Below are 23,668 nucleotides of genomic sequence, written 5' to 3'. Positions count from 1 at the left end.
TAATAGCAAAGAGTGACGTTGATACTCATAACAGGCTTTACACCAAAATGACAAAACAGAAACATATCTCACTTCTTAGCATAGCTTTACAAAATAAAAAAGTGGCATCCTTCCATTGTTCACGATGTGGCCCTTGAAGAGTGATTGGTTGTCAGTTGTTGATGACTTTAAGGCCGCGCTCGAGACGAGAAAAACCCCAAAAGTTCAAGCAAGAGCGTGAATGGAAGCTCCTCCCTCCCAGTGTGTGACCCCCACATAAAGCAGCGGATGTCCATGCACACACACCTGATCACAGACCCGCAACAACACCACCACCACCACACCGCCCGTCCAAAAGGTAGAGTAGATACGCAAACAGCATCCGTGCATGGCAGACATCAGCACAAACATTGACGTGTCCGCGCGCAAATTCCTCCGCAGTCCACAGGCTCGCAGCAAAGAGAAAATGCCAGCGAACGGCAGCCAGGCGGCGGATCCGAGAGACGAGAGTCTGGCCAAAGTGGAGATCAGCCTCCTGGGCGTCATCTTCTCCTGCGCCGCCGTCCTCAACGGCGCCCTGATGCTGCTCCTGTGGCGGCGGCGCAAGCACGTGAGCAGGACGCGCGTCTTCGTCTTCCACCTGTGTCTGGCGGACCTCGTGGTGGCTTTCTTCCAGGTGTGCCCGCAGCTCATGTGGGACATCACGGACAGGTTCGTCGGCCCGGACGCGGTGTGCCGCCTGGTAAAGTACCTGCAGGTGGTGGGGATGTTCTCGTCCACCTACATGATCGTGGTGATGACCGTGGACCGGTACCAGGCCGTGTGCCACCCCATGGTGAGGTTCACGCGGAGGCACGCGCGCACGAACGTGCCCGTGCGGGCGGCGTGGGGGGCGTCTCTGGCGGGCGGCCTGCCGCAGCTGTTCATCTTCTCCCGGGCGGAGGTGGCGCCCGGCGTGTTCGACTGCTGGGCGGAGTTCGTCCAGCCGTGGGGGCTGCAGACCTACGTCACGTGGACCACGCTGGTGATCTTCGTGGTGCCCGTCGTCACGCTCGTCTTCTGCCAGGTGCGCATCTGCGGAGCCATCCGGAAGAACCTGCGCCGGAAAGGTGCTGCGGACGCGGACGCGGTGCCCCCCAGAGCCAGCGGGGCGGCCGGCATGTCCAAAGCCAGGGTGAAGACCCTCAAGATGACCGTGGTCATTGTCACGGCCTACATTGTCTGCTGGTCCCCCTTCTTCACCGTCCAGCTCTGGTCTGCCTGGGACGCCCACGCACCCACAGAAAGTAAGTCTACACTATAGATCTATATCTATATCTATATCTATATATCTACAGTAGCTTGACCACGCCCAAGTGTCAAAATAAGTTCATTTAAAAAAAGAAGTGCAAAATCACAGAAACAGCAGCAGTTCAAATAGAGTTCAAAAGTAAACCATCAGAAGTGCAAAAAGAGTTAAAGACAAACAGTAAAAGCGCAAAAAGTGTTAAAAAGACAGTGGAAGTGCAGAAAAAGGTGAAAAGGACAAACAGCAGAAGTGCAAAAAGAGTTAAAAAGACAAACAGTGGAATGCAAAAGGAGTTCTAAAGACAAATGGTAGAGGTGCAAACAGAAGAAGTGCAAAAAGAGTTAGTAGTGCAAAAAGCGTAAAAAAAACAAACAAAGAAGTGTAGAAAAAGAGTTCTAAAACAAACAGTAGAAGTGCAAAAAGAGTTACAACAAAAACAAAGCAGAAGTCTAAGAGTTAAAAAGACAAATGGAAGAGGTGCAAAAAGAGAAGTGCAAAAAGTTAAAAAGATAAACGTAAGATAATTAGAAAGACAAACAGTTGAAGCGCAAAAAGAGTTAAAAATACAAACAGTAGAAGTGCACAAAGAGTTAGTAGTGCAAAAAGCGTAAAAAAACAAAGCATAAATGCAAAAAGAGTTATAAAGAAACAGTAGAAGTGCAAAAATAGTTAAAAAACAAAGCAGAAGTGTAAAAAGAGTTATATGCAATCAGTAGAATTGCAAAAAGATGTAAACAAAGCAAAAGTGTAAAAAGAGTTATGAACAAACAGTAGAAGTGCAAAATGACTTTCAAAAAAACAAAGCACAAGTGTAAAAAGAGTTTTAAAAACTAAGCAGAAGTGAAAAAAAAGAGTTATAAACAAACAGTAGAAGTGCAAAACGACTTTGTGGTGCGTTTGATGCCAAAGGAAGTGGACGTGAGTGTGCTTTTTTTAAACATTCATCCAATTCATGCGGTAGGTTTCATTTCCTGTTCTACGGTCATCATCACAAACACTAAAAAGCAAAGTGCGCTGCATGATCCCGTGCGCGTAACAAGCTAATTGTGCAACGAGGTGCACATCTTTGTGAAGGAGAAATTGTGCAGGTGTGCCTAATGTTGCGTCCTTGCAGCGGCCACGTTCACCATCCTGATGCTGCTGGCCAGCCTCAACAGCTGTGTCAACCCCGTCATCTACCTCCTCTTCAGCGGTCAGCTTCCTCGCCGGCTGCTCACGCCCGTGTGCCGGCGGCGCTCCGACGCCAAGGACTCCGTGCACGAGGACGCCACGCTGGTCAGCACCTTTTACACCAGTTTTAAAAACCTCTCCGTCTCCAAATGAGGGAGGGAGGGGGGCGCCGATGACGCCGGATGCTGCTGCTAATCGTCCGGGGGGGCCTGGAAAGACTCATCGATTGTCAGCGACGTGTGAAAGGACAAACACGGCACGATTGTGTCGGGCCAAGCAGAAGTGGGTTGTCTGATGCGGTGCTCGGTTCCACATGCAAGAAGACGCATCAGTAAAGGATCATCTCATCGGTAAAGGATCATCTCATCGGTAAAGGATCATCTCATCGGTAAAGGAACACCGCTGGCATCCAAAGTCCGGCCCGTGGGCCATTTGCAGCCACAGCCGGTGAAGGACTATGAAGGATGAGAAAAGTCGGGATGCATCCACAAGAAATACAAAAAATACTGTTTTTGATTTGGACAATGAAAAATAATTGACATAAAATTGCAAAATAAACAACTTTTTATAATTATGCCTTATAATTATCTTCAAACTGACTAGCAAAAGCAAAAATGTCATGATTTAGGAATTATGAAAAACATAATTATATAAATAAGTATCCCATCCAGTACTAATACAGTATATGACTGAACTATCTAAAAAAATCAATAACGACATTGAAAAACAGAAAAAAATGTATTTATACATATTTTTTTTATTAACTTTGATTTGAGATCAAATAAAATCAGTGTTTAATTTTTTGAAACAATTTTTAGTGTAAAAGTAATATAAAATAAGATATAAATAGGTCAACTCTATATAGTGTTTGGATTATCAGGATTTTTTTGTATTAATTTTCAATGAATTTAATGTCATTTTTCTTTACGGTTTACCTCTACATTGAGTCAAATAAAATAAGTGAGAAAAGATGTACTGGTCTATGTAGTATTTGGAATATCAGGAATATTTATAATATTGTACTGGAAAAGCCAAAAAAATCCAAAAATGGTGAAATACCTGTATGTATTGGTGTACACAGTCATGGACAAAATGATGAGCAGCCTTGTTTCTTCACTTTATTGATCCATTGGAATGCCTGCTACAAGTAAAGGTTCATTTGTTTGGACAAATAGAATGATAACCAATATAGCTCATAATAAGGGCTGATATCTAGCAACTTCCGTGCTTTCCTTGATAATAACTTACATGCTATAGCATTGTACTGCCAAAAATGTAACTCTTATGAGCTATTAGTGATGCCGTTGTTATATTTGTCCAAACAAAGGTACCTTTGGTTGTATCGGGCATTCAGATGAACAAGAAACTGAAGAAAAACGGGTGCTCTCATCATTTTTTCCATGACTGTATTAAAATACCTCAAAGCATTACCGTCTTGTGAAATATGCTAATTTACCGGATGTCATTACACCTTGTGCCTGGTGAGAGGTGGTGGTGATGGGGGGGCACAGTCGTGCTGTCTTTTCTATGTCATACAGAGCCGCGTCTCTCATGACCTTCATGGTACCGTTTTGCATTGCGAGTATGCAATTTTATTTTCTTTGGCTGCAAGTTGTATTTTCTGTCGGTGCTGTTGTCATGTGACGTGATGAGGAACGACGACAATAAAAGTCCCGCGTGTCTGTAGGTACTACTGTTGTGCTCGTGCTTCGTCCAACGCGGGACTTTCAAAACAAAGAGACCTCACTGCGTTGCGACGTACGAGATACTTTTTAAAGCTAGCGACATACATGAATCCCGCAGCTCAAGTAGACATATAAGCAGCCGGCACATTCTGTATATCCTATATATGTATCTATTAAAGTATGTTATCAGTCTGTACTGGCGGCAAAGCTGTGCAACAGCTGTAAACATGCTGTACAGTTTACAGTATAGTCCACACGTTATCATTCCTTTTTCGGAATAGAAGACACATTCGTTGAGTGATTTGCTCAGTGGCCAGACGGTCACGCTGCAACACGAAGGAAAAGCAGAACACGGGTGAATCAGTCGAGCAGCTTCAGTTTGGGCCGACTGCTGGGTGCTGGGTTCATGTTCGGGATCCTCACGGGTACATCATCACGCCTGATCAAAATGTTAAAAGCAGCTGAAAAACGTCAAGAATGCGAGAATGTTTGCACTGTTGGATGTTAAGGAGGTTCGAAGTGGAGACACAGAAGAAATGGGAGTGAGACAAACAAAGCAATTTCTTGCAAAGAAGCAGTCAAGTGAAATAGGCTGTTCAAAAGTTTAAGACCATAGCTTAAAAAACCCAAACTCCCCTAAAACAGAAATAAAATGTTGAAAGAAGGAGTGAGTAACGGCTAGTGGGAATGTTGCTCCAGGTGGTGAAGATGGCTTCACTGTCTGGAACTCATGTCCATTTTTGTAAATCCATCCCCAAATGTTCTCCATTGGGTTTAGATGAGGGGAACATGCAGGATGGTCCAAAAGAGTGATCTTATTCCTCTTTGTGAAGTGCAGTGTTGTCCTGTTGAAAAAGCCAGTCATTACCACACAGACAAGGGCCTTCAGTCACATAGCCGGCTGCCGTTTGACGCCCCTGCACAACCCAAAGCTCCACTGTTCCATTGTAGGATCACTTTGTTTCTTTGAAATAAATTGCTTTTTTTTGTCTCACTCCCATTTCTTCTTTTTGCATTTAAAAGCTCCACTTAGAACCTCCTTAACATCCAACAGTGCAAAATGTACATTCTTGCCATTTTTAAACTGCTTTCCCATCTGGAGTGTATAGATAAAAAAAACAACCTGTTTCCAAAGAAGCGACATGAGAAGAAGAGCATCTTCCCAGTCTAATCAATGGAACATGTTGCATTCAAGTGCAATTTGAATAGAGACTAAAGGCATGGACATGATGAACCAGCATCTCGTAGCTTTGCAATCTTGAAAAGAGAATCCTAACATATGATAACCTATCCTCGCTTTGCCGTGTACAAGCGTACCTGTACTTGCGCTCTGACAATTGCCAAACTTACCCCCCCCCCCCCCCCCCAAAAAAAAAAACACATCCAGAACCTTTTAAATGAGGGCTGTCCTGCTTTACGTCCAAATGAGCTTGAGTCTGGGTGAGCCCGGGCCGCATCAAGTATTCCACAAAAAATGCTTTCAGGTATCTCTGGGAGGGCTTCCGGCTTCCCAGCATGCCTTGCAGCACTTGTTTTTTAAAAAGTTGTTAAGAATGTTTGGAGTTAACATACTGTATTTATTATTACCTACAGTAGTAGTTGTCCTGTACGTGTTTATTTACCTGTCATTTTTGTGCTTGCACCGTGAGCGTGAATGATTGTCTATATGTGCCCTGCATGTACCCCGCCTCTCGCCCAAACCCAGCTGGGATAGGCTACAGCATACCCCCGCAACCCTAATTAGGATAAGCGCCATAGAAAATGCATGGATGCAACACATACGCCATCAAGAGGCGTGGCTTACTGTGCAACACTTGGATAAAAGTACTCACCAATGCAGGCAAAAGTTCTTGTCATCCAAAAATTATTGTGTCAGTGTCAGTGAAGCAGCTGACGGCACTCTCCCACCACTCTTGGCTCTGACATCCACCCACACGCTCCTCGGAACAGACGTGGCAGCAAGACCTCCACCAGCCACCAAAGCAAAAACTCTTGCCCTCTTTCTTCTTAATCTCCTACGCGGAATCATTTGGTTAAGAAAATGGACATTAAAAAATTGGGCGCCACAGCCTGCGGTGTGAACGTAGCCTATGATGCTTACTGTAGATACGAAGATGTACATAGTGGTGTGAAAAAGTGATTGCCCTCTAAAGCTAATAAGTGGTTGGGCCCCCATTAGCAGCAACAACTGCAATCAAGCGTTTGATATAACTTGCAATGAGTCTCTTCCAGCGCTGGGGAGGAATTTTGCTTTGTTTTCTGGCAAAATTGAGACGAGCCTCATGAACACTGACCTTAATTGAGGCAAGTGAGGCCTGCAGTTCTTTGGATGTTGTTGTGGGGTCTTTTGTGACCTCTCGAATGAGTCGTTGCTGCGCTCTCGGGGTCATTTTGGTTGGGAAGGTTCACCACTGTTCAGTGTTTTGGCTATTTGTGGATAATGGCTCTCACTGTGGTTGGCTGGAGTCCCAAAGCTTTAGAAATGGCTTCAGAACCTTTTCCACACTGACACATTGCAAATAATCTCAGTTATGTTTTAACGAGGGGCAATCACTTTTTCACACAGGACCATGTAGCTTTGGATTTTTTTCTCCCTTAATAATAAAACATTTAATTTAAAAAGTGCATTTGGTGTTCAGTTGTGTTGTCATTGACTAATATTTACATTTGTTTGAAGATCTGAAACATTTATGTGTGACAAACGACAGGCGAAGAGTACATGCTGCTTGTTCAGTGCCTTTTAGCGGTAGATAAATGATACTTTCCAGTGTTAGCTTTCAAGCTAGGCCAAGTTTGTCGCATTAATGACTGACACATGCTGGTCTTGGGGAGGGTCTGCTGGTTTTCGACATTTGCTTGTGTTTTGATTTGCCTTCTGTTTTGCTACTATTGGTTATGGTGAGCGTTTTGCTGGCGTTCTTCCAATTCCGTGGACATGTTTATTGATATTGAGCAAAAAAACACAGCAACACAAGACACACCCCGAAGCCCCCAGCAGCGGGGTCCTGCGGGTTTCAAAGGTTAAGGTAGGAGATTGTTCTTTTCCTTTAAGAATGTGTCACCCGGCAGAGCCTTCAACTCTCGCCTGATCGCTGTCTATTTTATTCACGTACAAAAATACAACCCATCGCCTTCACAATCCCCTCGACTCACGCATGAAAGACTCTCCGAGTGTGAATTCATCGTGTGGGCTCCGTCAAAGCACGATACTCTCACTTTGGTGTCAGAGTGCCTGCAATCAGCTGCAAGTGCGACACAGCGGCAGCGCAGCACGCTCCAGAACCACCAGAATTGCGTGGAAGCTTTAAGAGCGACCCGTCTTCCTCCTACAGATGCATGCTGCATGTAAAGGCTGGATGACCTTTTGGGCTAATATGATGGATTTGTTGCCAAGGGAGACAGGGTGTGATGACAACACACAGCCAGACACAGGTGGTTGGTTTGCAGCCATTCCACCACGCCACCAAGGAAAACAAGGCAGGTAGTCACAGGCAGAAGAGGCGAGAACTCTCCCGCTCGTCGTCGCCCTCAGCCTGGGGGATGCGAGGGAGCATGGCGGAGCGGGTCAGACCCCAGAAGCGAGGCGGAGACAAGTCCTTCTTGGTGGCCGTGAACTTCCAGCCCATGTGAGAGCCGCAGCTTCGGCACTGGGCGATGGTCCAGGCGTACCTGAGAGCACAAGAGGTGCGTTGCAGTGAGAATCCACCCTTGGTGGGTGCTTGTGATTGTGGACAGTGTTCTTTCCAGTGTGTAACAAGCTCCCTAACCATCTCTTCTCACTGAGAATCCACCCTGGCTGGGGCTCGAACCCGCGTCCGCTCAATGAAAGTTTAGCTGAGCAACGCTAGGCACCGTGCTAAAATTCCCAGCTGTCAACTCCTTGTCCAGTGCGGCTCTTAATTCAGTTCAATTCAACTTTATTTATAAACAGTAATCACTTGTTTATTTGTGGTTCATACCAAACCCCACCGTGATAAGTGAATTTCCGCCCACTAGGGTTCAATATCAATAAACGCTTTACAACCTTATAAATACGATTTTTACCAACATTAGAGAAGACATAATCAGAGAAAATAACACATAAAAAACCTGTTTATGACCTTCTAAATACAATTTGCAACATCATTAGAGCTCTCTATCCATGAAATAACACCCCATAGTCCCCTTTACACTCCTGTTACCCAATATAGTAGAGATAAGAGAAAATAAGACATGTAAGACGTAGAAAACCTGTTTACAAACTTCTAAATACACTTTTTAACATTAGCGCTCTCGAGACATGAAATAACACCCCTATAGTCACCTTTACACTCCTATTACCCAATATAGTAGACATAATACGAGAAAATAAAACACTAATGACCTTCTAAATACACTTTTTAACAATATATTTACCCAATATAGTAGACATAATAAAAGAAAATAAGTATTTTAAGACATAAATAAGACTGGTGTGTTTCAATAAATGTCTTACGGACGTGTGGACAGGAAGTGACGTAGGGAATTCAGAGTACAGTTTTAGCTGGAGTACTTATTGTGCCTCTTGTGAGATAAATAATTCTAAAATAATAAAAGCTAGGGATGCGCCGATCAATCGGACACCGATTAGTGTCGGCCGATTTGAAAAACACGTGATCGCCACATGCCGATAAATGCCTTTCAAAGCCGATCACGAAAAACCTGTGCTCATCGTGCAAAAATCAAAAAACAATAAAGAGGTTCTTTGTCGTGTCAAACAAACTCTACGGGTGCTTATGTTTTTTTCACGTTGCAAGACAAACGTATGCACTTCGTACGTCTTCGTGCCTACGGGTACCCAACAGAGCTTTGGTTTAGTTTGAGGTTTCTGCCCTCGAGGTAGTTTTGTCCTGTTTTCTCTCTTCACCCACCATCTGTCCCTCTACTCGGTGTATGAAAGAGGATCCCCCGGCAGTCCAGGCCAACGGCAGCATAGCTAAGAGATGACCCGGGACACGCCCCGACTATAAGGTGAGTATTAAGTTTGCTTTTCAATAAAGAGAGAATGTCTGCCCCCCCTGACTGAATCAAGAAGATGAAGCTGGAATGTCAACTGCTCCAAAAGTGCTTTGCAAGGATAAGTAGGTTTAATATAAAAGGAGTTATGTCACCGTTAACGCGCGGCAGTGCTTCTGAGCCACACACAAGTTTCTCTATTGACTCGCGGCAGCGGGGAACGGGAGCGACAGAAGGTGAGTTACCCTGGAAACCAGCTGTGGAGCGTGGACGGCCTGCCGACTAGGTTGAGGTTGTTGGCCTTGTAGACGGTCAGCGTCTCGTGGACGTAACCGTGAGGGTTGACATAGGCGGCCATGGGACCGTACAGGGACAAACTGGGGAAGGAAACACAAGGAATCAAGGTTTGCATGCTTTACTGGACATATACTACTAATACTACTAATATACTACTAATACTACTAATAACTACAACTAATACAACACAGTCAGCTGGATGCCAAGTGAACCACTACACTGCCAGCAACCGCATAGCCGGTCGTTCAATCCAATTAACTTTCTGGACGAACTGAAGATCATGCAGTGTGCCCACTTTCTTACGTAATATCATCTTGCAATAATGCGAATGAGCTGGGGTGCTTCATGACGGAACTTCTTGTTTCCTGGGAAACTAATCGCTTGCAACGTCTCCATAATTTAAAGCATTACAGTCATGAAGGTTGTACAAATTACACCCAAAAGTGGAGTGGGGCTTGGTTCAGACAGCCCAATAGGAGATATCTAGGAGAAATGACTTTCATCACGCATATGACAGATAATATGACTTGATTTGAGATCTTTGAGAATATTTACGCTAATCTCTGACACAACTGGCTAATGATAATTCACGTAGTGACTTTCTATCTTCTAGTCTTGGAGATTGCATTGAGCTGATGACCATCACATCACAAGGCCAGTAAAACCACACTAGCAACACGAGTAATACAAGTAACAGTAGCAACAACAGCAACACAAGCAACACTAGCAACAGCTTCCAAAATAGTCTGCATCATTCACGTATCCATTTTTAAGGCCCAAGCAGCGAGCGATAGTTTCGAGCTTCCGTGAGTAGAAGTGTGCAACTCCACTTCAAGTTATGCCCTTTCCACGCCTCCGCTTCACCACAGAAGTGTCTCATCAATGTGGTGTCCATATTTAACTAGCCTTGATTGCATTGTTGCCATCAATCACGGAATCACGGCTGGTGGGAAGACGAGCAGGACGAAGAAGCCCACATTCACGGAGGTGGTAATACTGGAAAAATGATGACATTTGGAGGACACGGCAATGGCATAACAAAGTGAGCATGTTTCCACATTTTATATGAACATAAGCTTAGAAAAATCTGTTTGGTTTCGAGGTGGATGCAAAGACTCAAAACGGGGACGAAGATATGTCAAAAACTAATTGCTTATAATATTATATTGCTTATAATAATAATAATAATAATAATAATATTTAACGTTATGATGACATTCTCACAGGTTGGGTTTTCATACATCGCATACTTTGCGTGGGGAAACGACGTACGCAACTTTTCGGCCCCATTTTGCGGCCACGCAAGCTTTATAGGTGAGACCGCAGGTCCTTTCCTCAAATGAACTCTTCCTTCCACTTCCTGTCCGAGCTGCATCACAGGCTACACAAAACCAACGATTCACTCGCTCAGCCCGCGAGACTCATTGCGTCAAGGGTGCACGACAAAGACTCGAGTTTCACTGAATCACCAGTTGACAAAAATTCGAGTTTCACCGATTTACGAGTGCATGGCCGAGGCTCAAGTTTTACTGACTCACAAGTTGACAAGGACTTGACTTTCACAGACTCACGGATCCTCAATGAAAACTCGAGTTTCACCGACTATTTGACAAACACTTGTTGTGGTTCACTGACTCATGGGTTGACAAAAACTGTAGTTTCACTGGCGTGACACGCGGGTGCTCCCTGTACACTCGAGTTTCACTGACTCAAAGGTTGACAAAAACTTGAGTTTCAATGAGTCACGGGTGCTCGACACACACTGAAGTTTCACTGACTGAAGTGCGCTCAACATACACTCGAGTTTCACTGACCCACAGGTTAATAACTCAATTTTCTCTGACTCATGGGTTGACAAAGACCAGAGTTTCACTGACTCATGGGTGCTCCATATAGACTCAAGTTTCACTGACTCACGGATGCTCAACAAACACTTGAGTTTCACTGACTCACAGGTTAACAAAAATTATAGTTTGACTGGCGTAATGCGCGGGTGCTGCCTGCACACTCGATTTTCACTGACTCAAAGGTTGACAAAAACTTGAGTTTCAATGACTCACGGGTGCTCGACATACACTCAAGTTTCACTAACTCACGGGTGCTCAATGTAGACTCAACTTTCACTGACTCACAGGTTGACAAAGTCTGGAGTTTCACTCAGTCATGGATGCTCGATGTAAACTCAAGTTTCACTGACTCACAGGACAACTAAGAATCAAGTTTCATTGACTCATGGGTGCTCGACGAACATTTGAGTTTCACTGACTCACGGGTTGACAAAGACTAAAGTTTCACTGACTCACGGGTGCTTGACCTGCACTCGAGATTCATTGACCCACGGGTGCCTGATGTAGACTCGAGTTTCACTGACTCACGGGTACTCGACTACCACTCGAGTTTCACTGACTAACAGGTTAAGAAAACTCTAGTTTCATTGACTCATGGGATGCTCGACGTGGACTCGAGCGGCAATGACTCAGGGAGATGAAAACTCGAGTCTCATTGACTCACAGGTGCTCCACAAAGACTCGAGCTTCACTGACTCACAGGTGCAACTTGTTGCATGCACAAAAACTCCCACATGCGCTCTGTGACGGGGTGATTGTTGCGCATGTGCGAGTCTCTCCGCGTGCGTGTTGTGACGAGCGACTGGAGCGAATCGAGACGCCGATTCACTTCAGTGAGTGACTGATAGGAAGTGAGTAGAAGGAGTGGGGTGGTTTCCTGTGCTCCTGTTGATCGCTCCAGGCGACTTCAATCAACTCTTGCTGCGAGACATTTGCAATCGTTTGCGTGGAGCTCACCTGAATATCTCCTTTTTGGTGGTGATTTCAGTGTCTTGGCACTGCTTGCAGCACAGAGACGTGCACTGAGGAGGAGACATGACAAAACATTGAAAGGGGAGCCGCAGTCTTTCAAGTGCATTTCCTTCAAATCTGCATAAATGCATTTGTCGCAATTTGGACACAACTGCACTACTAGAAGAGTCATTTTTTAAAAGTACTGACAACTTCATTCATATGATTTTTATTTATTCTTAGTCATGGTTTTGAGTATCCGCCTGCTCTTTGTTCACCTGCATGTCAATCACGCACCTCGAACGCACTCCAGGAAAAGACACTGAATAGAAGCATAATGCCGTCCCATTAAGGGAGCAAGGGGCCAGGCAGCTTTCTTTATGTGAAATTATGGAGAGGAGACATTCAGCCTTTCAAACATCTTCAAAATCTTACATTAGGCTGACGAAAAGCAGACGCACAAATTTGGAAATGTTTCTTATTAATATGACAACAAAACATTTGTATTGTCTAGAATGTATTAGGCATCTATTATAGGTATCTGTCAGGCAAACTACAAACACCACAAAAATACACCAAAAAACATTTGGTGAAATAACGCAAAGATGGTAACTTTGATGCACAAATTTGGAGTGTTCGCGCCACATTGGGAAAAAAATCCTCAGATTTCGAGAAGAAAGTCACACACTTATGACATAAAAAAGTCATACATTTACGAGAAAAAAAGTTGTAATATTACTTTTGCCCAAGGCCAAAGGTCACATAAGTCCCCCTTTTTCAGCACTGTCTAATGCAATGCCTGTTACGACAGAGTATTAAAATACTTGTAATCGCAAATACAGTCGTACATTTATGAGAATAAAGTCGTAAAAGTACGAGAAAACACTCACAGAATAAAGTAGGAGAAAAAAGCATTAATATGAGGTGTGATGGTGTCATACGCGTCAGAGGGAAAATAGAGCATAGATCTTCAGGAAGGAAGTGTTCCTCTTGCTTCAGGCAAGATTTTATTTATAACGTGGCAGCAAAACAGAGCAGTTGAGCATTTAGCATTTAGATTAGCGTGGCTAGCTAGCACTCCTCACTTCCACCTTCCTTACCCTGCCCCCTCCACATACCCAAGGCCAAAGGTCACATAGGCAATGCCTGTAACTTAAAGTTAGAAGTTTTTTCTTGTACATTTACGACTTCCTTCTTGAAAATTTACGACTTTATTCTGAAAATCTCAGATGATTTGAATATTCCGACGTAACAGGCATTGCATGAGACAGCTATGAAAAAGGGGGGACTTATGTGACCAAAGGTAATGTTCCAACTTTTTTTTTATTGTAAATGTACGACTTTATTCTCAAAATATAATTTTTTTTTCTTTTTCAATGTGGCCCTAACACTCAAAAGAAAACATTTGTTTGTCCATTCTGATTTTATCATTGTACTTTTCTTAAAATTTATTTTAAAATCTCATCTCCTCTCGTTGTCGTGGACCCACTTGTCTCCAGAGTTGGGTGTCTCGTGACACCCCTGGCGATCGGGTCCAGAACCGGTGAGCGGTCACACACGAGGGATTACTGTACGTGTAATCATGAACACGAGTGAGTTTGGGGTAGAACTATTCTTATGATCGAGGAAAAGGCTTCTTGAGACGTCATCTGTACTTCTGTGTAGAAGGTGTCGGACGTTTCGCTCCTCATCCGAAGAGCTTCGTCAGCAAACTAATAAGTGCTGGTAGCTTAGGCCTTAAATACAGTAAGAGTGGGCGGAAATGGTGTGCCAACACCCTCCTCCTATTGGTTCGTTACACTAAGCCTGGGCGGAGCAGTGGTATAATCCTATCCTGTTATTCACACCTACGATAAAAGGAAAGTGTCGCTCCCTCCTATTGGTTCGTTACACTAAGCCTGGGCGGAGCAGTGGTATAATCCTATCCTGTTATTCACACCTACGAGACCACACTTATGATGTTTTTACCCGGTCCATGATGTCCAGCTCGCAGCGAAGCCTCTGAACGGCACTGCCGATCTTCAGCAGCTGGAGCCTCAGCGTGTCGTCTATGGGCAGACAGGCCGCCACTCTGTAGGAGAAGTCTGACAGTAACCAGACAGGAGGGGAGGAAGGAGAGAGGGACGACAGGGAGGAAGGACGAGAATACATGGAACACAAAGAAAGAGACAAACGGTGTGTGTGCGTGTGTGTGTGCGCTATAAACACAGCAGAAGCTAACCTATGGCGTTGGTTGGCAGAGAGTCATCCTTCAGATTCTCGTCCCACTCGTGGAGTTGTTTCTTTACTCTTGTCATGAGGGACTCCTGCAGGGACGGGAGAGACCCCCTGGTTTATTTACACCCACATTCTGGACTGACTGAATACTGCGGTCATGCAGCAGAGCGCCACTTCTCACAGAGTCATAGAGGGCGTAGACCCACGGGGGCCATGGCGTCAGGCTGGCACAGTGGAACTTCCTCTGTGATGAACAACAGACGAGCGCTTATTTCATTATGGCGGGACTACAAAGCAGGCATGTATCATAAGAGTTCTGTGAATACGTGTTGGTAGCTGCTCCACCAGCATTCCACCTGCTTGAAGCTCTGAGTTCGGGGCTTGGAAGAAGGGTGCGTGACGAGCCTGGACAGCGGCGTTAGCTGGACAGCAGACAGGGGATCGGGAAGGATGCGTTCTGGAAGGATCTGGACTTTGGCCTGCCGGATCCTGAGGGGGCCAAAAACAGTGTTTGGGGAAATGGCTCACATTTTTGAAACACAACAAACTTTGCGTACAATAGACAAAATCCTCTAATTAACTGATGAGGCTCCTAGAAGCGCCGGGTGCGGGGTCTCTAATTTAAGCAAATTAAAAAGTGTTTTTTGCCTAAATTAAGTATTTTCAAGCACAAACATTAAGTCAAATACAAATATCAGGCCTTCGTTGTGATGATATGTAGCATTGTACACTGGCCGCTAGGTGTCAGTAATGTTACTGTAATGTTGTGCGAGACACACAAGCACCAGACTTGATGGGCAGAACAACGGATTTTGTTGCAGCTTTGAATGATGATCACAACAGACATAAGAACACTCTTCCACCCGTAACCCGCGCCAAGACAAAACTCAACTCTAAGTCCCCGACACCACTTCCTGTCCACCCCCAAACTCAGCTCCCCTAGCACCAGAACACATTTACAGCGACACACACAAGCACCAGTCTTATTTTCTCCTATTATGTCTACTATATTGGGTGTTATTTCATGTCCGAAGGGTTCTAATAATGTTAAAAAAAACGTATTAGGACGGTCGTAAACAGGTTTTCTGTGCTCTGACTGTAAAAATATTAAATTTATAATAAGTAATGGTGTAACAAGATGAGACGACACACGAGATTGGGTCTAAGAGATTTTAACATGAAAACAAAATATGACAATAAATGATCTACTAAGGCCCTGTCCACATGGGACGTTCTTGGGATTTTTTATATTTTTTGGCGGGCTGAAAAAAAAATTCATGTCCAAACTGTGCGGGATTAGTAAATAGTTACATCCAGGTGGGAATGGATCACTCAGTGAAAAGGATGCGATACACACGGCACACCTACAGACAGGCAGACGGAACCACCGAGGCTCTGCTAGACTTAAGAGAAGTGGAATCACTTCTCTGGGTCGTTATGGAGAATAAGACAACAAAATATCAGGAGAATGTCGACTGAGGTGAGTCCGTCAAAATATTCAGATATTATGTCGGCTTGTCATCAAAGCTCATTTCAGGTCACGTGACGGCAACGAGGCGGCGGTAGCTCGGTGACGCCAAGCCGGCTTTTTCAGATTTTCCCACTCTGGCAGCTGTTAAAAAAAGCAAACATTTCAAGGCACCCAGAACGCCGTGTCCTTGTGGATGAGAGACTGGAACGATGAAACACTTTCACTTTCATGGTATACTAAATAAATGCGGTGAAAACCAGCAGCACAGATGTCACTTTTATCACGTGTCACCACAGAGCGGGAGCATATCAGCTCATAATAAGAAAAGCTTTGCATCGTCAACGTTTCATCCGCAGCGCAGAAAAAGTCCCCAGGATGACCGGGAGGGTCATTTGTTTAGAGTTTGGCGTCGGCGCCAGCCGCAAATAGGAGGAAATGTGTCTTTGCAAGCCGTCAGCGTCACTGCTTTCCTCATTTGCGCTGATGATGACTGCGGATGCAACAAGAAAAGCAAGCTTGTTTCTTCCTCATAGTTACTTCTGTGGTGTCAAACTCACAATGAGTAACATCGTTTGCTTTTGTTACATAATACCAAAAATATACAACTCTGCTCGTGAGAAATGGCTTTTAAAAACCCAACCTTTCCTATTAAGAGCGTGTCTGCCCCCTAGTGGTGAACCGTAATAGTCACACTGAGTCCTTTTCAGCTGTGATAACCGCATGCAGCAATCAAAACCTAAGAGGTTTGGGGTGTAAATGTCTCATCTGTGGTGTGTTTGGGCATCTTACCAAGGGAGGCGATCATGCTCTGCTTCATAATGTCACTGTTAGACCCGTCACGATAAGGGATGATAATGCTGGACGATTACAAAATTATTGCCGATAAATGATATTCTTGTCTACATTATTTTGAGACCTTTGGGACTCCAGCAAACCACAGTGAGAGCCATTATTCACAAATAGCCAAAACATGGAACAGTGGTGAACCTTTCCCACCAAAATGACCCCAAGAGCACAGCGACGACTCATCCCAGAGGTCACAAAAGACCCCACAACAACATCCAAAGAACTGCAGGCCTCACTTGCCTCAGTTAAGTTACTCAAAAGTTGAACTTTTTGCAAGGTGTGTGTCCCATTACATCTGGCATTTCATAAAAAAACATCATAGCAACAGTAAAATATGGTGGTGGTAGTGTGATGGTCTGCTTCAGGACCTGGAAGACTTGCTGGAAGCATGAATTCTGCCAAAGGAGAATGTCCGGTCATCTGTTGGTGACCTCACACACCAGCAAGTCCACCTCTGAATGGCTGAAGACTTTGGAGTGGTCTAGTCCAAGTCCTGACCTGAATCCTATTGAGATGCTGTGGCATGACCTTAACAAGGAAAAGCCTCCAATGTGGCTGAATGACAACAATTGTGCTAAATTCCTCCCCAGTGCTGGAAGAGACTCATTGCAAGTTATCACAAACGCTTGATTGCAGTTGTTGCTGCTAAGGGGGGCCAACCACTTATTAGCTTTAGGGGGACATCACTTTTTCACACAGGGACATGTAGCTTTCTCTTCATAATAAAAAGTTTCATTTAAAAAGTGCATAAAGTGTTGAGCTGTGTTGTCATTGACTAATATTTATATTTGTTTGATGATCTGAAACATTTAAGTGTGACAAACATGCACAATAAAAAAAGAAATCAGGAAGGGGGCAAACACTTTTTCCACACCACTATACAGCATATGACATAATAATATGATTACACCGTATCAAAAGCAATAAACTTTAATTTCTTTAATTTATGGTAGTCCCCCGATTATGCCAGTAAATCAGCCCCAGAGCCGACTGCGATAAGTGAATTCCCACAAAGTAGGATTCCTTATTTATAAATGGAATATTTTGGTAGTTACTGAATAAAAAACCTGTTTACCACCTTCTAAATACAGTTTTTAACATTATTGGAGCCCTCCAGACATGACTAACACCCCTATAGTCACCTTAACACTCCTATTACCCAATATAGTAGACATAAAAAGAGAAAATAAGACACATTAAGTATAGAAAACCTGTTTAGTACCTTCTACATGCACTTTTTAACATCTTTAGTGCCCTCTAGACATGAAATAACACCCGTATAGTCAACTTTACTCTCCTATTATCCAATATAGTAGACATAACAAGACAAAATAAGACATAATATAGACCAGGGGTGCCCATTACATCAATCGTGTGCTACTAGCCGATCGCAAAGGTAGTTTGGGTCGATTGCGTAAACGTCACTCTGTAGAAGTCGCATGACCTCTCATGCTGACATCAGCTGATGTGCGCAGGGTTCTGAACAAAACAAACCCACGAAAAGCAGCAGGCCCAGACAACATCTCAGGACGTGCACTTCTTGTTTGCTCATCAGAGCTAGCTGATGTGCTTGCTGACATATTTAACCTGTCGCTTACACAAGCATCTGTACCGACCTGCTTTAAGTCCACCACCATAGTGCCCGTACCCAAGAAGAGCAACGTGACCTGCTTGAATGACTATCGCCCTATAGCACTCACTCCTATTGTTATGAAGTGCTTTGAAAGAATAGTCATGACCCACATCAAAAAGAGCATCCCGGCAACTGTGGACCCTCTACAGTTTGCATATCGGCAGAACCGGTCCACGGATGATGCAGTCAACACTGCCATCCACACAGCCCTTTCTCACCTACAGGGCCAGGACACATACTGTATGTCAGAATGCTATTTATAGAATATAGCTCTGCTTTTAACACAGTCAGCCCCCACAAACTCACAAATAAGCTCCTCACACTTGGCCTGTCACCCTCCCTCTGTAACTGGGTGTTTAACTTTCTAACAGGCAGGCCCCAGTCAGTCAGAGTCCACAATCGCACATCCAGCTCAAGAATTGTGAGCACTGGGACCCCACAGGGGTGTGTGCTGAGTCCGCTCCTCTACACGCTCTTCACCTACGATTGCGTGGCCTTTTTATAAATATAGTAAAGCGAAGCGCAAAGTGGCGAGGGATTACCGTACCGTATCAAACATGACGTGTGGGGGGGTGTACTCACTGATTCTTCTGCGGCAATTCCAACTTACCCGTCGGCTTGAGTTCTTATCTCGTGGACTTTGAATCTCTGCCTTCCGACAGCTTTCACTTTGACCGTCTCGATGCCGTACTCCTGTTCCTCCCGGTAGGCGTAGATTTCTGCTGTCGTCCCGAACGCAGCTTCCGGTTCACCTGCGTCACTGGGGGAAAAAAAACAGTTATCTTGTGTGGGTTTTTCTTCAGGTTCGTTCCATGGCACCATAAATGTCAATGTAAACAGAAGATGTCAGGGGAAAGTCGCTCCAATGCAATTTTGTTGGTATGGATGGACAAAATTTATATTTCAGTGGTGGGAGGGGTACTTTACTCCAATTATTTTGGGAATAGACCTCATTTAAATGAAATTAAACCTCATTTTCAAGTAAAACTAAGCATAAAGTCAGATTCATTTTGACTAAATGTTAAAAAACGGATGACGGTAATCACTCGTTTACGGCGGCTAATTGGTTCCAGACACGCCCGCGATAAGTGACTTTGTGCCACGTTGGATTCATTATTAATAAACAGAATATTTTTGTAGTTATGGCACAGAAAACCTGTTTACGATCTTGTAAATATGCTTTTTAACATTATTAAAGCATTCTATCCATGAAATAACACCCCATATCCACCTTCACACTCCTATTACCCAATATAGTCGACATATTCAAATAAACTAAACCAAACAAACAAACAAACAAACAAACAATAATAAGAGTAAATAATCCACTTAAGACGTAAATAAATGTGGGACCTTTGTAGCAGGTGAACAGGAAGTGACGTCATTGTGGCCCCAACATTAGCCCGGGTTATTGTTATGATTCTTACGGTATGATTATTGTGTGAGATAACTTAAACCAGGGGTGTCCAAAGTGCAGCCCGGGAGCCATTTGCGGCTCGCGACTGTGATTTTATCGGCCCACAGCACAGGCTAAAAATGTCATTTAACAAGGAAATTAAAAAAAAAACAACAACAGCAGCAAATATGGGAAAAATCGATCAAAAGTCAAAATATTAAGTGAAGACTTGTAATCTAGCAAGGAAAAAAAGCCATAATTTCATAAGTAATAGTACAAGGAAAAATATAATTTTAGTAGCATGAAGTTTAATTATTAAAGACTTTTTTAAAGTCAAAAACAATAAATTTAGTTGTAATTTTTGGAACCTAGGTTGGGGGAAAATTTATAAAATGAGAATAAAGTAAAAGTATTAGGAGAAGAAAATATACAAAAAGAAAGTTGAAATATTTGGAAAATTACACAAAAAAAACATCAGAAATAGAAAACAACAGAAATTTTACCAGAGTTAAGTCAAAATATTAAGAGAAAAAAAATTCTACTGGAGAAAAAGTTTCAATTTTATGAGGATAAACTTGTAATATGAGGAAAAATACCATTTTAGTAACAATGTTGAAATAAAGAAAAAATACATTAGTTTTTTAAAAAGATAAAAAATATTATGGGAATAAAGTTATAATTATGAGAAGAAAATTCACAAAAGGAAAACTGAAATGAAATAGTTGGAAAATTAAAAAAAAAACAGTACAAATGGAAAAAACTACTTTAATTTAACAGGAATAAAGTCAAAATATTTAAAAAAAAAAGTCATAATTGAATGAAGAACAAAAGTCACAATTTTTCAAGAATAAACTCGTATTATTATGGAAAAAACTTCATTTTTAGTAGCATATCACCTATATTACAAAGCTGAAATGCATTTTTTTCTTGAGCTACATATAGCTTCTTAGCATATCTCTATGTGTTGGTTTACTAAATATCAAAGTGGCCCTTGCATCCTTTCTTTTCAGAATGTGGCCCTCTAACCCTGACTTAAACCTTCAATACTTGCCTGTTCTGGCGATCACGTCTCGCGTTCTGGTGACACCAAGTGGCCAATGTACAATGCTACAGTCACAAATCGAATGTTTCTTCTGTCTTGAATTTGTACTTTACTTCATTTAGCCATTTTTAAGCTTGAAAATACTTAATTTATGCAGAGAAAACGAACAAAATATGCATTTTTTTGTGGGCGGTCTAAAGGGAAACAGGCTTCAGCTTGAGTGGCTGTTATCCGCATGGTCCTAGCGCTCCTATCATTACATAGCCTAACATTGTTTTTGTAAGGAAAAAAACTGCAGGGGACCAAAACTGCCTTTTGAAAAAGTGCAGGGACATGTCGCACCACCCATATGACGTCTGTGCGGCAACGTACCTGTGTGCGAGCACAGCAAATGTCCGATCCCTCTGTATAACACTCCTCATCATGCTGACCTCCTGCGGCCTGAAGAGCTGCAGGGGCAGAGTCTGCCCCGGCACCAGCATCACGGCCGTGTGCGGCAGCACGGGGATGGTCTGGCAGCTGTCGTCATCGTGGACTGTGCGTCCGTGGAACTCCTCCATGTCTGAACCCAGGTACTGCACACAAACATATCAGCTACGCATGTACACTTTCATTGCACCTCTTCAACGTTCTTCTAAGCATTCTGCTCATGTCTTCAAAGACAGACAGCTGTCAGAGCTGGCTCGACAGTAACCTGGCAAACTTTTATTTTGTTCCGTCAGCTTGCAGCTTTAGTCTCATGCAGTTGTTTTTGGGGTTTGAATCACTTCACTGTGAAGCAAATCTGCAAAGAAAAAACTTACACTGTGTGATGTGGGCAGACTGGGGTCAAACGTGATGATGTTGGGTTTTGCTGCCTCCTCACTGTCTTGGTCCTGCGTCTCCATGTCATCTTCCTCCTCCTCCTCCTCCTCCCCGTTGCCTGTTGTTGCCCAGCAAGAAACACAAGCCTCTTAGGGGAAACACTGAGATAAAAGTAGCTAGGTAGACTGTGTGGTGACTGAATGTGGCCTGTTGATACGAGACAAATATGTCCGCTGGATGGACGTTCTTCCGTTCTTCCCGGGAGACGTTTGGTGGTGAAGCCACCCCGCCGATAAAGAGAGTGCCTACCTGGTAAGAGCTGTAGCTGGTTCCCCATGTTGTCGTTGATGTTGTCTTCACCTCCACCCCTGTCGTCAGCCATAGCCTTGTGTTTACAATGCTAACTCTTCTTCCACGGTGTTTAGTTACACGGCTGCAGCGGCGCACTAGCTCAAGGGCGCCCCCTGTCGAGACAGCAGGCTATAAAAATGGTCAACTATCCTAGGTTATTTGTACATAATTGAGGTATTATTCTATTGTATTTGTACTTTATTTATCCCACAGCGGGGGAATTTACTTGTTACAGCAGCAAGCAAGATACGCAAGTAAAGAGAACAGTGTAAAGAATACATATTGACTACAACATGGTTCAGGTTGTGCAGGTGTTGTAGAGCCTGACAGCGGTCGGTATGAAGGACCTGCGGAACCTCTCCTTCTTACACCGTGGGTGTAACAGTCTGCTGCTGAAGGAGCTGCCCAGGGAAACAACAGTGTCATGTAGCGGGTGAGAGGTGTTGTCCATGATGGATGTCAGCTTAGCCAACATCCTTCTCTCCCCCGCTTCCTCCACGGAGTCCAGAGGACCGTCCAGGACAGAGCTCGCTCTCCTGATCAGTCTATTGATCCTGCTCCTGTTCCTGTCCGTGCTGCCCCCTCTCCAGCAGCCCACAGCATAGAAGAAGGCTGAGGCCACCACAGAGTCATAAAAGGTCTGTAAAAAAGTCCTGCACACACCAAAGGACCTCAGTCTCCTCAGCAGGTGGAGGTGACTCTGGCCCTTCTTGTAGAGGGCGTGGGTGTTGACGGACCAGTCCAGCTTGTTGTTAAGGTGAACACCCAGGAATTTGTAGCTGTCTACTAACTCTATGTCCGCTCCCTGGATGTTCACCGGTGTGAAATGGGATGTTTTCCTCTGGAAGTTAATGATCATCTCCTTTGTCTTGCTGGTGTTGAGTTGCAGCTGGTTAAGCTCACTCCAGCTGACAAAGTCCCTGATGACCGTCCTGTATTCCAGATCATTCCCCTCTGAAACACAACCCACAATGGCTGTGTCATCGGAGAACTTCTGGATGTGACACTGTGTGGAGTTGTGTGTGAAGTCCGAGGTGTAGAGGGTGAAGAGGAAAGAGGAGAGCACCGTACCCTGAGGGGCACCTGTGCTGCAGAGTACCATGTCAGATACACAGTGACGGAGCCTCACATACTGTGGTCGATTGGTGAGGTAGTCCATAACCCATGCAGTCAGTTGTTGGTCCACTCCCACTCCCACCTATATTTGCTGAAGTGTTAACTTCATGATTCTTTAATATCATATATGATAATACAAATCATATAAATATATACACAAAGAAGCCAGTCATAAAACGTACTTTGCGCACTAGATGGGTTCATACCTCCATAGCCTTGTGTTTACGATGCTAACTTCTGCTCTTCTATACGGCGTTTCGTCAAGCTGTAGCAGCAGCACACTGTAGCTCACGGGTGCCACCTGTCGAGAAAGCAGGATATGAAAAAAGATCAAGTAATACTTTTTGTGGACTTGGAGAAGGCATTCGACCGTGTTCCTCGAGGAATTTTGTGGGGAGTACTCCGGGAGTATGGGGTATCGGACCAGCTAATTCAAGCTGTTCGTTCCCTGTATGACCGGTGTCAGAGTTTGGTTCGCATTGCCGGCAGTAAGTCGGACCCGTTTCCAGTGAAGGTTGGACTCCGCCAGGGCTGCCCTTTGTCACCAATTCTGTTCATTATTTTTATGGACAGAATTTCTAGGCGCAGCCAGGGCGTTGAG

At 44.0% G+C, this 23,668-nt stretch overlaps 3 protein-coding genes across 7 annotated transcripts; 1 reads left to right on the top strand and 2 right to left on the bottom strand.

Annotated features, from left to right (window-relative positions):
- Positions 1 to 367: 367 nt before the first annotated feature.
- LOC129186281 (oxytocin receptor-like) lies at positions 368 to 2,590 on the top strand. Its single transcript, XM_054784372.1, has 2 exons — positions 368 to 1,265; positions 2,382 to 2,590. Exons 1-2 carry the CDS (start codon positions 368 to 370, stop codon positions 2,588 to 2,590), a joined length of 1,107 nt encoding a protein of 368 aa, XP_054640347.1.
- On the bottom strand, positions 1,210 to 23,668 carry crbn (cereblon). Of its 5 annotated transcripts, none has more exons than XR_008572263.1 (12): positions 21,910 to 22,153; positions 21,600 to 21,718; positions 21,169 to 21,371; positions 18,969 to 19,118; positions 14,735 to 14,897; positions 14,590 to 14,652; positions 14,413 to 14,497; positions 14,160 to 14,275; positions 12,198 to 12,262; positions 9,342 to 9,473; positions 5,955 to 7,791; positions 1,210 to 4,967 (listed from the first exon to the last, which is right to left on the bottom strand). XR_008572263.1 is itself a non-coding variant. In XM_054785039.1 (12 exons), the coding sequence occupies exons 2-12, from the start codon at positions 21,980 to 21,982 to the stop codon at positions 7,608 to 7,610; spliced, it is 1,353 nt and encodes a 450-aa protein (XP_054641014.1). In that variant the 5' UTR covers positions 21,983 to 22,064; positions 23,274 to 23,668; the 3' UTR covers positions 5,507 to 7,607. The 5 variants fall into 5 exon arrangements, 3 of the variants coding, with proteins under 3 accessions (XP_054641014.1, XP_054641015.1, XP_054641016.1); XR_008572264.1 differs by having other exon boundaries at positions 1,210 to 2,892; XM_054785039.1 differs by lacking the exon at positions 1,210 to 4,967 and adding an exon at positions 23,274 to 23,668 and having other exon boundaries at positions 5,507 to 7,791; positions 21,910 to 22,064.
- Positions 22,250 to 23,288, bottom strand: LOC129186618 (uncharacterized). Its single transcript, XM_054785043.1, has 2 exons — positions 23,023 to 23,288; positions 22,250 to 22,905 (listed from the first exon to the last, which is right to left on the bottom strand). Exons 1-2 carry the CDS (start codon positions 23,108 to 23,110, stop codon positions 22,250 to 22,252), a joined length of 744 nt encoding a protein of 247 aa, XP_054641018.1. The 5' UTR covers positions 23,111 to 23,288.

The sequence above is a fragment of the Dunckerocampus dactyliophorus genome, chromosome 8 (assembly GCF_027744805.1).
Source record: "Dunckerocampus dactyliophorus isolate RoL2022-P2 chromosome 8, RoL_Ddac_1.1, whole genome shotgun sequence".
NCBI lineage: Eukaryota > Metazoa > Chordata > Actinopteri > Syngnathiformes > Syngnathidae > Dunckerocampus > Dunckerocampus dactyliophorus.
The sequence above is the reverse complement of the archived record's forward strand: the minus strand, read 5'-3'. Positions and strand labels throughout refer to the sequence as shown.

Bases quoted from the DNA above. Each gene is read 5' to 3' on its own strand.
- LOC129186281 (XM_054784372.1), top strand. From the start codon at position 368: ATGGCAGACATCAGCACAAACATTGACGTGTCCGCGCGCAAATTCCTC. The intron at 1,266-2,381 runs GTAAGTCTACAC...GCGTCCTTGCAG, and splicing joins CGCCCACGCACCCACAGAAA to CGGCCACGTTCACCATCCTG.
- crbn (XM_054785039.1), bottom strand. From the start codon at position 21,982: ATGGCTGACGACAGGGGTGGAGGTGAAGACAACATCAACGACAACATG. The intron at 14,898-18,968 runs GTAAGTTGGAAT...TGGCCCCCTCAG, and splicing joins ATAAGAACTCAAGCCGACGG to GATCCGGCAGGCCAAAGTCC. The intron at 14,498-14,589 runs GTGAGAAGTGGC...CCGTCCCTGCAG, and splicing joins TCTACGCCCTCTATGACTCT to GAGTCCCTCATGACAAGAGT.
- LOC129186618 (XM_054785043.1), bottom strand. From the start codon at position 23,110: ATGGACTACCTCACCAATCGACCACAGTATGTGAGGCTCCGTCACTGT. The intron at 22,906-23,022 runs GTACGGTGCTCT...GTTGTGTTTCAG, and splicing joins CAGCACAGGTGCCCCTCAGG to AGGGGAATGATCTGGAATAC.